This window comes from Scleropages formosus, chromosome 15, assembly GCF_900964775.1.
Source record: "Scleropages formosus chromosome 15, fSclFor1.1, whole genome shotgun sequence".
NCBI classification, from domain to species: Eukaryota; Metazoa; Chordata; class Actinopteri; order Osteoglossiformes; family Osteoglossidae; genus Scleropages; species Scleropages formosus.
The window spans coordinates 8,121,085-8,138,767 of NC_041820.1; the positions used below are offsets into that span (position 1 = coordinate 8,121,085).

The window sequence follows — 17,683 nt, forward strand, 5'->3', positions numbered from 1 at the left end:
TATACGTGTGTGTTTTGTGTGATGTAGACATATCTTTTTTTTTTTTTTTTGCATATATAAACTAATCTCGTAAATTGGCTTGGGCAAAAGCACTGGCTAAATAAAGGCAAATGATAATTTAATAATATGCTCTTCTGTAAAAAAAGTAAAATTCTCCCTTATTGAATATTGCTTTGTTCAACAAAACTTTGTTAGTCTGCACTGCTCCTTTTTAATGTCAAATCCTTGCTGTTACGAAGAGCGAGAATTCTTGCGCTTCTTGATTATTATAAGAATTATTGAAGAGGCGCACAAATTGAACGAACCTTCAATGCATTCTCTGCGTGAGGGTTCGTCCGCAGGGACGGGAGGAGTCCGCAAAAGGAGGAGGTCGCCTTCGCGCTCCTCATGACTGTCAGCCGTGCCTGGCTCGCAGCCCAACGCTTTGCGGCGCATTACGCCAGCGGGGTCACCTACGAGCTAAGAGCTGCGAGCGGCCGCTTTGATCGCTGCCAGACACGAGCAGCCGGCAATCCCTGCAATGATCATCTCTGGTTCCAAGGGCCAAAAGCAGTTTTGACACGGTCTTTCAGGAGAGTGAGCCCATGAATCAGGAGTAATATCCAGCAAGCATATACTGTGGCTTCAGTCCGCTTTGCTTAGTTGTTTTTCAACTCAAGGACTTCAATAAAGGCAAATTACACTCTGTTTTGTAAAGGCTGGATAGCAAAAGCAGATTTTCTCTCTTAGTGTGTATCTGTTACTACAAATAATCTCTAGCACATGGACATTTACATGTATTTATTTAGCAGACACTTTCTCCAAAGCGACTTCCAATGAACTCTATGTAGCGTTACCAGCCCACACACCTTATTCACCGTGGTGACTTACACTGCTAGATACCCTACTTACAATGGGTCACTCATCCGTACATCAGTGGAACACACTCTCTCAATCACTCACACACTATATGGACATGTGTAGAACTTTAATCTGTTCGTTCAGTTTCTTTTCTTCTACTGAAGACAGTCTCATGATGTCCCGAGTGTTAGTAGTGCTGCTGAACAAGGCAGTATTTTCTGTAGCAGCAGCTGAAGCCCCCCTGCTTTTTGCCAAATGTTTATCCATGGCTGAATGGCTAGAGGGTACAAGAGCAGCTCTGTTCCTAGGGCCAGAAGTGCACACCTATACAGGACAAGCCCTGTTTTTTAACCGCTAGGCCATGATTCGTTCATCCATCCATTGTCATTAACTGCTTTTCCACTGCAGGGTCACTGTGGTCCAGAGCCTATCCTGGAAGCGTAGGACATGAGGCAGGACACATCCTGGACAGGATGCCAGTCTGTCACAGAGCAATCATACACGTAAACAAACTGCAATGTAGACTTACCAGTTCACCCGCCCGTACCCTGTTTGCATGCGATTCCTGGGACACATTGGCACTACGGTTCTCATTCGCACCTTTACACAAATGACTTTAATGAACCCAAATAAAATGCACACAAAGCTGAGCCATGCGCATTTGAACGCGTTCGTTGTTTGGAAGGATCGAGCTGGACGTGTTTGCCGGACTTCACGTTGTGGGACGGCAGAGTATTTTCAGTTGTTACATTACGCTGCCTTGTAGTTTTTTTTGAATTTGAATTCCGGAGTCGTAACATTAGTCAACGCAGAGTCGCTCACGTCCATCGACCGCGCTTGATGTGTGAAGGTTTTTTCCGCGTCCGCGCAACCGCCCGGTTCGCACGCTTTTACTCCGTGTCAGAATGCTCGGCGTGCGGGATTTCGCCGGAGAGCCTTTGCATAAATTAGGAGTTTTTCCGCAAGGAGGCAGAGAATTCCTGGCTTGGGGGAGGGGTGCAGAGCGGCATTCCGCGGGCTGTCTGCAAGGAGGCTTTGGCGGCGCTCCCAGGATTCCTGAAAAAGGGGCATGAATTTGCAGGGACTCTGACTTGTTATTCGCGCGATTTCCTGCTCCGTAATGGTACGCGGCGCGAGCCCCCGAGCCCAGCAGCCTCACGCCGCCACCACATGTCCCAGAAATGTCACTTTGATTAATCTGTCACTTTGACTTTGCGCCAAACAATATACTGTTTAAGGCTCAAACATGACTTATTTCGAAGTACCTAAGATGACTGAAAAAGGCCACGTTTAATTTTCCCAGGAAAAGAATTTCTTCTTCCATTTGCCTTTCCTCTGCCAGGCCTTGCGTTGCGTGCTGCCCTGTAGGTACGTGCCGTTCTTAGGCCACCGGTTGTAACGGCGGAGGAGCCGCATGCGGTGCAGGGCGCTCACAAAGACACGCTTCTGCAGGCGGCAGCTGCTTACGCAAGCTGAAAATAGATCCAGCAAATGCTCGGACCCCCACGTCCCCGTCCCCCCCCGGCCTGCCTTTTGTTAGGCGAGCCGGGGGCCCGATTCACGCGAGGTGACTTTCACCTTCCGCAGCAACACGGCATCCGCGGTTTCTGCCACGTGGCAGGTGCGTCACCCTGGATGTAGGGTGACGGAGGACGGCTGGACGAACAAAGCCGATTCATCCTCACGGGTGCTGTCCTGGTCTTCGATACCGTTACGGTTCCAGTCGCTGAGGTGGGATCCGCTTCATGTGCCTTTTCATTTGGACCGCTCTGCAGCGCTAGTCAGGTTCAAACCTGACATAATTAGCTTTTCTCCCAAGTGGTGTCTAACTCAGAGTAAACAAAACTGCATTTAATGACAGCGTTTTAGGCGCAGGCACATGGTTGTTGAAGCTGTTTTTCCGATACCGTTTTTGTCTTTGTACATTACACAAGTGGCTGCGTTTAGAATTGGTTGGAGATGCAGTGGCGGTAGGGGGGCACGGTGGTGCAGCGGGTTGGACTGGGTCCTGCTCTCCTGTGGGTCTGGGGTTCAAGTCCTGCTTGGGGTGCCTTGCGACGGATTGGCGTCCTGCCCTGGGTGTGTCCCCTCCCCCTCCAGCCCTGCACCCTGAGCTCCTGGGTTAGGCTCTGGCTCTCCGCAATCCTGTATGGGACAGGTGGTTCAGAAAGTGTGTGTGTGTATACAGTGGTGGTTGTGCTTAGCTTAGCAGGAGAGAAGTGGGTCCAGAATGGGGGCGGCATGGTGGCACAGTGGAAAACACTGGTGTTTGAAATGGATATGGGTTTAATCTCCACTTAGTCTGTGTGGAGTTTGCATGTTCTTCCCATGTTCATATGGGTTCCCCCAGTGATCCAAAGATATGTTTCTGGGGAGCTGGTAACTCTAAGTTGCCTGCAGTATATGTTTGTGCAAATGTGTGTTGCATTGCTCTGCTGGATAGTGTTCTGAAAGATTTTAAGGAGTAAGAAATGCAGCATATCTAGCATTGTCTCTTACCTTGGATAAAGGTGTGAGCTCAATACGAGTGAATAGTCATTGTAAGTCACTTTGGAGAAAAGCATCTGCTAAATGAATAAATATCAGAGATGGGTTTTAAGACAGCTCTTGAATACTGAAAGGGATTCAGCCGTTCTGAGGGAGAGAGGGAGCTCATTACTCCACATTTGAGCCTGAACTGAGAAGCAAATAAAGTGCTGTAATACAACACTGAATGTTCTCATAATTCCCATAAAAAATAAAACATTTCCTCAGAATATACCAAGTGGCTTGATTTTGTGGTACTTTCTCCATGTTTCACTCCCCTAGGGACGTCATCTGTGAGCTCAGTGCCTGTTACTTCTGTAGACTTGGAGTTGTGCATTGGATACCGCTGAGGGGTTAGCCAGGTCTCCCTTCTGCACGCGTTCGTGTGCGCACACACGCACGCACGCACACACACACACACACACACACACACACACACACACACGGCATTCCCCTGTGGTAACGTAATCAGCTTCCCGTATCTCAGGTTGCTGTTACGGGCCAGAAATCGGTGGGAAAGATGCCCTGGACCGCACCCCTAGTCATGCTGCTTGCGCATGCACTTGGGTACGACCCTGGGCAGAACGCCATCACTGCCCTGCAGCTCTTTGCTCACACGTGTTGCAGACTATTGAAACGTGACCTGGCGAAGGTTTACCTCGGTTTCCATCTCGTGTTCCCGAGCGGCGCTTCACAAGCAAAGGCTTGTCTATTAGGATGTAGGTATTCCTTACAGGTCCGTGACACCGTAAGAGGAACGAGGTGTTTGGGAAAGGAAAACAGGGTACAGGGTGCAGGGTGCATGGGTGAGCATTCAAAGTCACCGACAACGACTCTTCATCCATACTGTATATCATGCATGTGTCGCACGTGCCTCACTGCTCAGACTGGCAAATTGTCACTGCCTGTGGCCGTCAGTGCAAAGACAGAGACGTTGTGGTCATGTTCTGTGTATGTGGTCGCCTTCCAGTTAATATTAAACCATTCTGGTGACAATGCATCATGCTTCATGCATGTTCTCGGTGCTTGCCTGAAATCGCCATTATTTCTACGTAAAGGGAAAGACCAACGCTATTCTGTGTTAAGGACCGCTAGTTCTTATTTCCAAATATTGAACCAACAATAATAAGGAAAGTTATGAAACTTCACAACGGAATCCTGCAGAATGCTTTCAGTCATGTATAATATGTATTTTTACATGCATAATGCCTTAAATCTCATCTAAAGTTGTTTCTTCTGTTCATATTTCAGGCAAGCAGGACATTTTTTTATATAGCTTGCAGGACTGATGTTTTATATAATATTTACAGCTTGTTTTTCTTTCTCACTGCATTTCCTTGAGCCGTTTTGTTTTTTTACGTTGGGAAAGTCTACAAAGCAAATTCTAGTGGTTTTAATTTTTCATTTTCGGTGAGAAACAAGATCCTTGTTTTCCCAGAATGACGTCTGGAATTTACTCCGAGACATTACAGGGAGCGAATTCATTGAGTTAATTTTGTTTTTCTTTTCCTACCGAAGACTGGGACAAGTTGCAGACATTGAACTGACACAATGCATGTGTGCAGACTGCATTTTATAAATGTTAAACCAGCGTGACTCTGCTAAGAATGTAATACCGTTGCTTGGTGGATTCTAGACTTCAGTGCGAAAGAGAAACCTCGTACTCCATTCAAGTCTGCATTATAGAAGATTTCGAAAGCACACTTGCTCCAAGTCATGGTAATTCATGGTAATGCACTGAAGAATAGCCTCACACACTAATCCTGCTTGACATGACATGCACCAGAATGAAGCTGTCCGCAGAGATTCCTTTAACTGATCTGGTGGATTGCATCTGATACCCTTGTAGGCGCACAAAACGTGATCTGACCTCAACCCTTCATATTATACACACACACACATTGTCTGAAGCTGCTTGTCCTGAGCAAGGTCACGGCAAGTTGGAGCCTAATCCGGCAGCACAGGGTGCAGGGCTGGAGGGGGAGGGGACACACGCAGGACAGGACGCCCCAAGTGGGACTTGAACCCCCGGCCCACCAGAGAGAAGGACCCAGCCAAACCCACTGCGTCCCCCTATATGTAGCTTTGTAATTCATATTTGAATGTATTTGTTCTATTTAATTGCACGTGCAGGAGCAAATACTTTTAAGGAGTGTTTTGGAATTTTGCAGATTCCAAGAAAGGGTTTGAAATGGTAGAGAAATCTTCTTGTATTATGGGGAGCCGTTCATTTACAGTTTGGAGAAGCCAAGTTACGATACAACTCTTACTTGGGCCAGTGTGTTTGGGCGCTGTTGTGAACAGTAGTGAGCTGAGCAGCACGGTGGCACAGCAAGGAGCGCTGTTGTCTCACAGTGCCAGGGTGGTGTGAGAGGATGTCGCTTTGGTCTCTGCTCAGTCTGTGTGGAGTTTGCATGTTCTCGCCATGTCTGTGTGGGTTTTCTCCAGGTGCTCTGGTTTCCTACCACAGTCCAAAGACATGCTGTTCACCCAATAGTGTGTAAGTGACAGAGAGAGTGTGTGTGTGTGTGTGTGTTCCACTGATGTATGGATGAGTGACCCAGTGTAAGTAGTGTATCTAGCAGTGTGAGTCGCCTTGGTGAATAAGGTGTGTGGGCTGGTAACACTTCGTAGAGTTCATTGGAAGTCACTTCGGAGAAAATTGGAGTTGTGAAAATTCACCGAATGCTGTGTCATGGGACCATGATGGTGTTATGTATTTCCATCAAGCCACAATTGCAGTGCTCTGAAAGAGCTGCCAGGCTCTTTGGATGAAGTCCAAATCTCAAGTGAGTCAGTTCTGTTGTACTGATGAGCAAACTATTCCCATCCTCTCAACTCCCAAACCCTGACACAACCCATTGACTGCCCCCACCTCACCCGTCTGACACGCTGTGATATTTAACACTGGGCTGAGGAGCCAGGGCAGTGAAATGTGCACGTGGTCCTGGAGTTACTACATATGCGACTTATGACCATTCCGTTAGTTTTATCATATCGTTTTCGAGTCCTGACGTTTGATTGTAACATTAATTCATTAATGAATACTGTACAGTATTAACTATAGTATTTATAAATAATTACCTGTATTGTTTCATTTTATAAGTACTGTATTGTCTTTATATTATCGTTATTTTTTTATTAGTATACTTTGTATTATGTGTGAAATTAATGAGGAAAATATAACAAAGCCCTATTACACAATGAAGCATTTATGCATTATAACTTTACATATTCTTAAGGTTTATGGTATAAGGCCATTTTCATCTGATGATGAAATCACCTTATGATATGGTCATTGGAGCGAAACCCTGCCATAAGTGGAGCACCACCTGTAGTGTAGGACATGACAGATGCATCAGACTGAGTGTAGTGGTTTACCCTGTGAGCATTTGACCGCTGCTGCAGAAGCGGGATGTTGAGAGTTGACCCTTCCAAAGTAGACGCTTCTTTACAGTGGTTGTTTATGGCCTGCTTAGCTGCTGAGTTGTCCTTTCACACACCGGGAGCTGGGAACGAAAGTTGTGCTGCTCGTAACACTTACGCCACCTGTCCGCTGCAGGTCACGGCCAGGGGCTTTGCCCCGCTGCTGCAGTTTGCCTACACCGCCAAGCTGCTGCTCAGCCGCGACAACATCCGGGAAGTGGTCCGCTGTGCCGAGTTCCTGCGCGTGCACAACCTGGAGGACTCCTGCTTCCGCTTCCTCGAGGCGCAGCTGCTGAGCAAGGAGCGTGGGCTCCTGCGCTGCCCAAAGGCCGAGGAGGACATCTCTGAGGATGAGCAAACTCGGCCTGAGGCGCGGCCCGATGTGCCGGCGGAGGTCACCGGCAGTGTCGCCGATGGCCAGAGCGGCGGGGCGAATTCCGAGCTGCCTCGCTGCCCCAAATACCGGAAATATCAGTGGGCCTGCACCAAGCACAACAACAGCACCTCCTCACACACCAGTACCTCAGGTTTCCCAAGCACGCTTACGGAGACCGCCACGGATGGCCCAGCCAGGCTGCCCGTCACACAGATCAAGGATGAGCCGCGGATGGGGGAGGAAACTCTGCCGCTGTGTCTGTCCGGAGACGAGCGGGACCCCCGGGAAAAGGATGGGATTTCGGAGATGGAAATGGACATGGACTTCATGCAGCAAAGCCCCATTTCTGCAGAGCGACCCAGGAACCACAAGTCACCCAACTGCCTCCGCTCCTTCTTCAAGAAGAACATGAACTTGGTCAGCCTGCCCAGCTCTTCACAGCAGCTGCTTGCCGAGAGACTTTCTTGCCCCCAAGACAAAAGAGCCTCTCAGGGTGACCACAACAATGATTACGGTCCTTTTTCTGGGGAACTGGGCTTGCCTCTGACGTCCCTCAAGGAGATTGATACTTTCCCCGTTGGACTCTCGCTCAAGTCAGCGTCTTGCGATGGGGTCTGCAAGCAGGAAGCGGAGCTGGACCGTAAGAGCGTTATATTTTCCTCAGGGGCTTGTGAGCGACTGGGAACCCCAGCACATTCGTACCCTGGCGGAAACACTCTGGACAGGGAACTCACGGAGATGGTGCCCAAGGGCCTGTGGGCTGGCGCCAGCCAATCCTTGCCATGTTCACAGACCTACCCTTCGAGCGTGGGTGCGGGGGAGCCCGTGACACACTGCCGCTCACGTCCTAAGTCAAGCTGCCCTGTTCCGATCAAGGTATGTCCTCGCTCTCCACCCTCGGAGACCCGGACCCGCACCTCCAGCTCCTGCTCCTCCTACTCTTACGCCGAGGACGGGAGCGGCGGCTCACCCTGCAGCCTGCCTCAGTTCGAGTTCTCCTCCTCGCCTTGCTCCGGCATGACGCGCTGCCTGGCTGGTGAACACCAAGACCAGGGTGTGGCCGGGGATACGGTTTTCGGTCAGGGGCGTCCCGAGATCAAGTGCGAGCGCTCGTACGGCACCAACTCCAGTGACGATTCGGGGTCTTTCTCGGAGGGGGACAGCGAGCCATGTCACGCGCGGGAACGACGCTCAGAGGTGAGTCCAAATATTTTTGACCAGTAGACCTTTAAGACACAACAGGGCTTGTTTCAACATTATTGTGATGTTGTTATGGCCATTCTGTGTATACCACGAGTGTATCCTAAAAATGCAGGGCACATTGAGGATTACAGTAGGTGTTGCACATTTATGCTTTGCAGTACAGGATACAAAACACTTTTTTCTTCTGCACCGGAGGGTTGGTCGGGGATGTGGGGTTGTTATTTTGGCAGGTGTGAGAGCCCCATCGGAGGTGTATTTTAGTGGCATCAACAGGTAGGCATTAGGAGTGTGTAGGTTAGTGCTGTTGTCCTGCGATATAAGGTGCCGAGTTCGAATCCCCATCGAAGAAGTTTCCCAGAATTGATACAGTGAAAATTACCCCGCTAGATAACTGGGTAAATTGTAAAAACGCATCACATAAATTGATAATCTCAGTTTATGTAGGAACATCCCAGGTATATTTGTATATGTAAGATTGTCTTGCAACAATCTAAGTTTATTGAAGTTATTATGTGAACAAGTCAGGAAATGTTGTATAATTTTTCTGGGAGTCTTTTCGCACGCACACATTGCCTGAAGCCGCTCGTCCCGAGCGGGGTCGCGGCGAACCGGAGCCTAACCCGGCAACACAGGGCGCAAGGCTGGAGGGGGAGGGGACGCACCCAGGACAGGACGCCAGTCTGTCACAAGGCACCCGAAGCAGGACTTGAACCCCAGACCTGCCAGAGAGCAGAACCCGGCCAAACCCGCCACCCTGCCACGCCACCCTGCCACGCCCCCGTTCCCCCAGTCTTTTCACAACATCTGTAAATGATGGAAATGCTATACTTGCGCTGTGATTAGTTCCACTAAACTATTTATCTTTTGCTTTATGTTGTTTAGAAAACAGCCTGTTAAACCACAAAAGCATTTAAACACATAAAAGAAAATGCCTTACATGATTTAACCAGTGTGGGAAGGCCTTTTGCTTCTTAGGATAAGAACTCCTGGTACTGTTTGCAGTACTTGTCTGTTGCCATGGCAATCCACAGCACCCACCATATCTCGTTTCACCAGTTCAAGAAAACATGACAAAACTATGCCTTCCGAAATAACCAATCAATTTTTCATAGAGTTGAAAGAAATACAGCACCAGCCGTAATGCGTGGTCACTGTGGCAGTGGCGTCTGTCACTTGATTTTGTTTTTTTGGCAATGAAAACTAAAATCGGAATGCAGAATGACTCAGAGTTTTTCTGAACAGAATCTGCGGCCCGTGTAAAAAATTAAATTTTTCTCCAGTGGCGGAATAACGGGAGTCAGATGGTTGAGGTCATACTGAGATCTTGTGAGCTATTGGACCACTTTGACCAGCCTACCTGTATCTGTGACGCAGCTCTGCGGTGCACTAGAAAGGAGACGAGACACTGCAAACTTAATGTGTGGATTTGCCTAAAAAGTCAGGTCACACACGTGATAATCGGTGCCTGGTGATTCTGTTGTTTCGAGCTGAGTGTGTTTAATTAGCACCACATACTGTCTTGCGAGGCCTACCGTGCACTGCTTCTTCACAGGAGGCGACTGAGGGGGAAAACTGGAATAGGAATCAGAGTTTACAGTGTCTCTGTGTGTGTGTGTGTGTGTGTGTGTGTGTGTGTGTGTGTGTGTGTGTGTGTGGGAACGCGCTCGAGTGTGCATATGCACGCCGAGCAAGCGTCGAACTTGCATGGTTCCCCTCCCGGATAAAAATAGCCAGCGCTGAGAGTGGAAGCGACGGAGTCTGGTGAGGAAGGAAGCTTTTAAACTCTACCCTGATCCCACAAAGGCAAGAGGCATTCAAGGTTCTGAAAGTGAAGCAAGGTTTCTCGAACCCGGCCTGACCGGGGCACCATCAAGAGCAAGTGTGAAAATAAGCAGGTGCTGCTAAATCATTTGTGTGCACATCCCTGTCCTTGCCCTTACACCTTGCAGTATGGCAACACAGGAGTGTATTTTTCAGCTGCAAGTTTTGATTTCCGCTTAATTGAAGCATACTCACACACACACACACACACGTGCAATGGCTACAACCGCTTGTCCCAACGGGGTTGCAGCAACCGGAGCCCAACCCAGCAACATAGGGCCAAGGCCGGAGGGGGAGGGGACACGCCCAGGATGGGACGCCAGTCCATCACAAGGCACCCCAAGCAGGACTCGAACCCCAGACCCATCAGAGAGCAGGACACAGCCAAACCCGCTGCGCCGCCACACCCCCCCATTTTTCCATATTGAAAAGTTACATTTAAATTAACAATATCGATGATTTGTCACAGCTGATAGATACCACAGTAAGAGCTGTAGCTCAGCATCTTTGCTAGATTCTCGTTGGTGCGCATAACAGAGGAAAGCTGCTGTCCGGATTTCCCAGAGGTCCTCAAGAGGAAACGTTTTGTTATCGAAATTAATGTCAAGCCCACTGGAAATCCGCAAGTGCTGTTTGTCAGACCGCGGTGACACGCCGGGTGAGTTTCAACCCAACAGCATCGAAGCTCTGAGGTTCGACTCAGTCGTGATTAATATCAGCGATGCTAATCGGCGCAGACCTGATATATCGGTTCGCAGAAGACCCAGCAGAGTCACTAAGCCATGATATAGTCTAATCTTTTATCTTCACTCTGTTGGGTCCCCAGTTATTATGTCTAACCCATTTTGCAAGTCTGAGCAGCGGCACAGTTTCTGGACAGAAACATCTGTCACGGCATCTAAAGAACATTATTAAATCGATAATTTCTCATAAGTGTTGCTTCGTGGTTCTTTTCCCACCAAGTACTTTTTCAGATGCAGATCGTCTTTGCGTTGAGAATTACTTTTAATTAGCGGGATTTCTTACACGACTCAATGGACGTCATCTAGATGCAACATCGAGAGGTATTTGTGGCACTTGGCATCGCACGCTGGAGTCCCTGCTGTACATTTTGTCTATGAAAATGCATGACAAGTGCACAGTTGAAATTATTTGAATATGAATGATTTTTGCGTGACCCATTAAAAACTGTGCCGTTAGAAGGACGGGAGCCAGCAACCCGAACCAGCCTGAAAAATGAGTTCAGTGAGTTTCCTGTGGGTTCATCTGCATATTGCCCACAATGTTTCACAGAGGTGTGCGGAACGACCTTCATCCGTCATCTGCCCCCCGCTCCTCCCCAGCTCCGGTCCAAACCAGAGCATGCTGGTAGACTCCCAGCTCCCTGGCCCTCCGGAAAGTAGGACGGAGACACGCTTTACATCTGCGTGTAACAGATGAGCCCTACTTTTTGGTCCAGACCCATTTCCAGAGTAATGACCAGCAACACAGAGGAGAGAACGAGAAGAGCGGGAGCGAAATGGGAACAGTGGCTCGTGAGTTTCTGACGGCTGCTGAAGCTCACTTTGTCATCCTAGCCTTATTACTGGACTAGTTCTCCTGGTAGAAGACCTAAATATAGACTCATCTTGTGCACTGAAGAAAATTCTCAAGGTCACAGTGAAGAGAATGCCAGTCCCCTGCATTGTCTCTGAGAATCTTGCTGGATAAAGGCCCGAATTGTGTGGGTTTGACCATCTCACACACTGAATGGGGGGCGCAGCACAGAAAGCGTGCAGAATGCCTTTGATGGAGAAATGACTATATATTACATTTGTATTTGTGTTTATTCACTTAGCAGACACTTTTCTCCAAAGCGACGTACATCTCAGAGTAAAATACGAGTGCATTACATCAACAGGAGAGACTTAGATGCAGACACATGATTCTAAAGTAAATTTGTCACATTCCACCATATGAACCAGTATAATAATACTAAATGTTATTGATTATTCCAATATAATTAGAAAAAACCAAAGAATGCGGGTGGCACAATGGTGCAGCACATAGCACCTGGATATAGGTTCAAACCCAACTATGTCTGTGTCGAGTTTGCTCACGTGGGTTTCCTTCTGATGCCTTGGTTTCCTCCCACACTCCATGGATATGTGTTTCAGGGGATCTGGAGATTCTAAATTGCCCGTAGCTGTATATGAGTGTGTGTGTGTGACTGCTTTGTGTTGGACGGTCATCCTGGCATTTGTGAACCATTGCGTTGCATTGCGTTCAGGCGCAGATGCTCGGTGCATTGTGGGCAATTTCCAGTAAGCTAGATTTCACACAGCGCTCAAGGAGTATTTTCGTAAGTGTTAACAACTCATACATATGGATCCCGCAGCGGCGTTAAACGGTTTACTTGGTGATGAAAAAGGCCGTAGTGCACTGATCCAGTTGTCAGTTTTGCTGGAAGTCGAAGATGCATGAAGCCTAAATTGTCTAAGGTTCACGCATTGCACTGTCAGTACAAATATGTACTGCATCCGCATGTTTCATGGTTCCTAATGCAAACCTTTCGTTGGTATGTAATTGTTATTCTTGACATTTTCACTTTTTGTCGACTCAGCGTCTTCTTTGAGTTGCATCTGTGCAGAGCCTTGGCATGCTGCGTTAAAGATGTTGAAATTGCTCATTTTTTGCCATTTTTTTTTTATATATAAATGCTTCCTTATTAGGACCCGGCAGGTCTGTTGAGGGACTGAATCCATGGCAACCAGAAGATATTTATTCCTTCGCAGATCTCCTTTCACTCTGCACTGCAGATGTGCCGGCCGTCTCTGTGCGTCTCCTTCAGCTCCCAGACTGTCCCTCCTCTTGTTCCTGTAAGACCTGCATAGCTGGTCTCCACATGTCCCTGAAAACCACTGATCCTTCATGTGTGGGGCATCTTACCAGGACCGTGGGGTTAGGATCTTAGGATGCCTGGGTCATTCTGTAGTTGGACTTTAGAGCTAGACATTTTTCCAAAGTGAATCTAATTATTGAGCCATTAGAAAACATTTCTTGTGTCAAAAACAGTCAAGTCCACTAAAGCTTAATGAACTGACATCATTTAAACTGTTCTAAAATTGACAGTTAATTTATGACAAAACGTGGTTGTAAAACAACAAAACAACAAAAGTAAAAACGTCTTCAGAAAATCCATCTATTAACCCTTCCTGAAGATGTTAGCTCCCCCTTCACTAAGCAAAGTGAATGATGTCATGTCCTTCTTATGAAATATGTTTTTTTGGCTCACAAAGCTTCTGGCATCTGGCAGTCAGTCGTTGCGAAGGCACATGAGCATGATCTGAAGTAAAAATGTCAGGCAGACGTGGAAAAGCTGTGAGTGCAGGTGCTTGTGGCGGTTCTGTCAGTGTGGCCTCGACTGGAATGTACTGCATCACCTGCTTTCTTGCATCTCCCTCCATCTCTGTCTCTCTCTGTCTCTCGAAACACTTGTACAAGTCATACCTTTTGTTTAACGCTCCATGCCAAAGGTCCTTCTGCATTAATGTTGTAATGATGCCACCTGGTGGCACAGACATCTCCTGCTAGCTCCGAACATGCGGAGAACTTGCATTGCGAACGGCGATTGTCCCTTTGGAGGCAAGGGCTCAAATCCCACTTCTGCCACCAATGTAAAAGTGGGGATCAGCAAGGTGGAGGTTGGATTCTTCTAATGCTGCCACTGGATGAAGACAGACCGTTTCGGACCAGCGCTTTTGGAAAAACCACGCTATAAAACGAAACACTATATATTTCTTGCGTTCTCCTTGCAATGTCGAAACTAAGCAGTCACAGCAAACTTTAGATCTCACACAAGCTAAGTTACAACATAAATACTAGATTTTTATTATTATTATTATTGCAAGGTTTAGGCTATTATCAAGTGTTTGCTGTGAGTTGACTAACTACCAGCATTTCCTTGCAGGTCAAACTTCCTTTCCCAGTCGATCAAATCACAGATCTTCCACGCAACGACTTCCAAATGATGGTAAAAATGCACAAGTTGACCTCGGAGCAGCTGGAGTTCATCCATGACGTGCGGCGCCGGAGCAAGAACCGCATCGCAGCGCAGCGCTGTCGCAAACGCAAACTGGACTGCATCCAGAACCTGGAGAGCGAGATCCGCAAACTGGTATGTTTCACGCACACACACTCACTCGCAACGACGCGCTCAGATGCATGTTTGTGTACATGTCATTGTGGGCACTTTCACGCTGACTTTCCCCAGGAATTTCTGTATCAGAGCTGACAAACAGTAAAAAAAAAAAAAAAAAAAAAAAAGGCATTTTATTTTATTGATGGCAATTTTCCAGGCTTTTTTCCTCGTGAGGGTTGTTGTGCCCAGAAGACTATAAAATTGTGGTGTATGCATGCGCACATACACACACACACACACACACACACACGTGCGTACACACACTGTTACACTGTCACCCATCAGTGTTTTCACACAAAGGATAGATGGCTGTTCTGTATACAGGTCAGTGTCTTTTTCTACACCACGTCCTTTTTTTCTTTCACCCTTTTGACATTTGTCTCACATGTTATGAGCGCTGAGTTTTCTTCTCAAACTGACACGATAAGGACATTCTGGTCCAGATGTGAAAGACAGACACTCTGACCGTTGCTGTCTCTCTCAGCCGTCACTGTACGGAGAGGTCAGTCGCTCTCCCCAGGAGCGGGAGAGCAGAAGCTGAAACCTCTTAGGTGTCATCTTCAAAGTGCCTCCACAAGCCCCTCAGGCCTCCAGCTCAGGGTGGTGAGCGGTCCGCTGGACTGTCCAGCGTGAGCTGCGGGTGGTCAGTCAAATTACGAGACGCAGCTTTTGTGGGTTCTGATTGCGGAACAACCCGCTGACGTAACGCCCTCCTAGACGGAATGTTCTCATCTGCACGGTCGTCCCTAAATACACAGCTGTGTGAAGTCCGGACACGTCTGCTAAAGAAATAAACGATGATAAAGATGTTATAAATATGAAAATATATTTGCATGATGCGACCAGCCATTAAAATCACATCAACAAAACTAAATTGAAATTTAATTGAATAAGCCTCTACTCTTAGCTATGAATAGTGTCTACACAACATAAAATCAGAAATAACTTGCCTTGATAGTTTGCATTGATTCTTTGAGCTGATTTTTGCTTTCTTCAGTGCAATTTAGTGTTAAGATTGTATACTAGTGAACTTTATCATTTCACTCTTATTCACCCATTTGTACAGCGTGGTAATATTTACTGTATTAGTTCAGGGAAAATTCCTTGATCAAGGCTACTGCAGCTGGAAAGGGGCTTTCTGAGTCTTTCGGTTGGAGGCAACAACTCCTACCACTTCGCCACCTTCTCTGTTGCAGGCAGCGACTCAAAATACCATGTTTTACCTATGAGCACAACAGTTTAATTCAGAGTGTAATCCAAGGGATGTGAAGTTCTGAGCGCACTGCTGGCGATGGTGTTTCGCTGTGGTGCCGAGCACAGCCAGTGAAAGCGTGTGTGTTCCTCTCGCTCAGGTGTGTGAAAAGGAGAAGCTGCTGACTGAGCGGAACCAGCTGAAGGCCTGCATGGGCGAGCTGTGGGAGAACTTCTCCTGCCTGTCCCAGGAGGTGTGCCGCGACGTGCAGCTGAGCCCGGAACAGGTCCAGTCTCTCCACCGCTACTGCTCAACGGTGCCGCGGACCGTGGAATCTGGCACCGCCTGCTCCGCCCCCTTCACCGTCACAGCCAACGCCACCACCAGCATCGACCTCACCGTCAATTCGGACTCTCCCATCCCCGAGCCGGGCTTCCCCGCATCCCCTTGCCCTTCTGAAAGGGAGCCTGGCTCCGCCCCCTGGGAGGCGGTCAATGATGCTAATGCTCTGAGGGGTGTTATGGCATGGGAGGGGCATCACTCAGGCCCCTCCGACGAGGCCGGGTCTTCGTTTGAACGCTGCAGCCAGACCGTAACGGTCGACTTTTGCCAGGAAATGACTGATAAATGTACAACTGACGAACAACCCCGAAAGGATTGCACCTAACGGTGGGAATCTCATTTTAATATTTGGTAGATTTTCCTTTTTGTTGTCGGTGTTTGTTTTTCCTTTGTGTCGTTTAAAGGGTCGACACTACGGTTGTCTTAACAGCAGCAATACTGTTCTCCAGGTATTCTTTCCTAACCGTGACAGAGGAGGAAGCGAAGTCCTCACTAAGGTGCTACGCCTGGTTAGCGCAGGGATCGCAGTGTTTATCTGGACCTGGCAACCAAGCTGTTCTCATATCACCCCCTCCGTCACCCCTCCTCCCTCCCTTCCATCTCTCTGTCTCTCTCTCTCTCTCTCTCGCCCATTCTCTCCGTATAACTGACTTTCTCCCAGAGGCCCTGCTCATTGACGTTTACTCTCAGGAAACCTTTTTTGAATGTGCAGCGTTGTTCACAACAAAAAAACAAAAATACAAATTCTGTACTTTTAAAGTTTTATACTACACAGATTTGAGACATGCATGAAAAGACCTTTCTGCATAAATTCATTTCTAAACCTCTTTTGGTTAAGAGAGCTGTGTTGTACAGACATTTGTATTTGAACATTCCTCTTTTGCCTTTTACAGCCTGGAAAGAAAGAAAAAAGAAAAAGAAAGAAAGAAAGAAAGAAAGACAGAAAGAGGTGCGATAACACGTACTGAGCTAGGACCCCCCCCCCCCATCCCCCCACGTCAGCAATATCAGTATCGCCAGTACACCACTGGTAGTGTTTTTATACTCTGTAAGCACTTCCTTTGCAGATGTCGCTTTGAAATGTAAATAATAAGGAACTATGGAGTGTCACTTGTGCATGGAAATGTTTTGTCAGAATAAGTTCAGTTTTTGTTTTCTTGCTCCCCCCCCCCCCCCCCCCCCCCCCTTGCTTGGGACAACAGTTGGGAAAATATGATTGTATTTGTTTAACCATCTACACTGAGCTTCTGTACAAGATCTGATATTTCTAAACTCAGGATGACAGGCTTTTAATTTGTACACACACACACACACACACAGATGATTGGACTCCCTTGGATATTAATTAGATGCTAATGAGAAAAGTGCATCATTTGTGACCACACTGCTCTTAAAACAGAACAAGATTTTGCTGGATATATACATCACAGCATTGCCGTAATGGAAAATTGTAATGGCTATGACATTGTCAACATTTCAAGTGACTTAAAATTGCATTATAGTTCTGTTATCTTCTAATGTTGTTCAAGTGAATGGATTTTTGGAAAAAAGTAATTTTACACGTGATTTAGAAAAAGATATACGTAACCTAGTATCTTTACTCACCATAAACTAAATGTATTTTTTTCAGATGCGTTCATTCATAATAAGATTTGCAATTTCTGACAAATCGGAAAAAATCACCCAATACCGAACACTTGACATTATAATTGGTCAGTTCAGTGTTGCAAACAAGACAATGGATGATAGGGACACATAATGGACTGTTCTATAATTT

The 17,683-nt window shown here is 47.3% G+C and overlaps 1 protein-coding gene across 3 annotated transcripts in view; it reads left to right on the forward strand.

Annotated features, from left to right (window-relative positions):
- Positions 1 to 17,073, forward strand: part of LOC108923553 (transcription regulator protein BACH2-like) — a 49,515-nt gene extending 32,442 nt beyond the window's left edge. For all 3 annotated transcript variants that reach the window (XM_029258716.1, XM_029258718.1, XM_029258717.1), the window contains 4 exons: positions 6,929 to 8,365; positions 14,142 to 14,348; positions 15,725 to 16,233; positions 16,800 to 17,073. In XM_029258716.1, coding sequence (XP_029114549.1) covers positions 6,929 to 8,365; positions 14,142 to 14,348; positions 15,725 to 16,231 — 2,151 coding nt within the window. In that variant the 3' untranslated portion in view covers positions 16,232 to 16,233; positions 16,800 to 17,073. The remainder of the gene's footprint in view (positions 1 to 6,928; positions 8,366 to 14,141; positions 14,349 to 15,724; positions 16,234 to 16,799) is intronic.
- Positions 17,074 to 17,683: the final 610 nt, after the last annotated feature.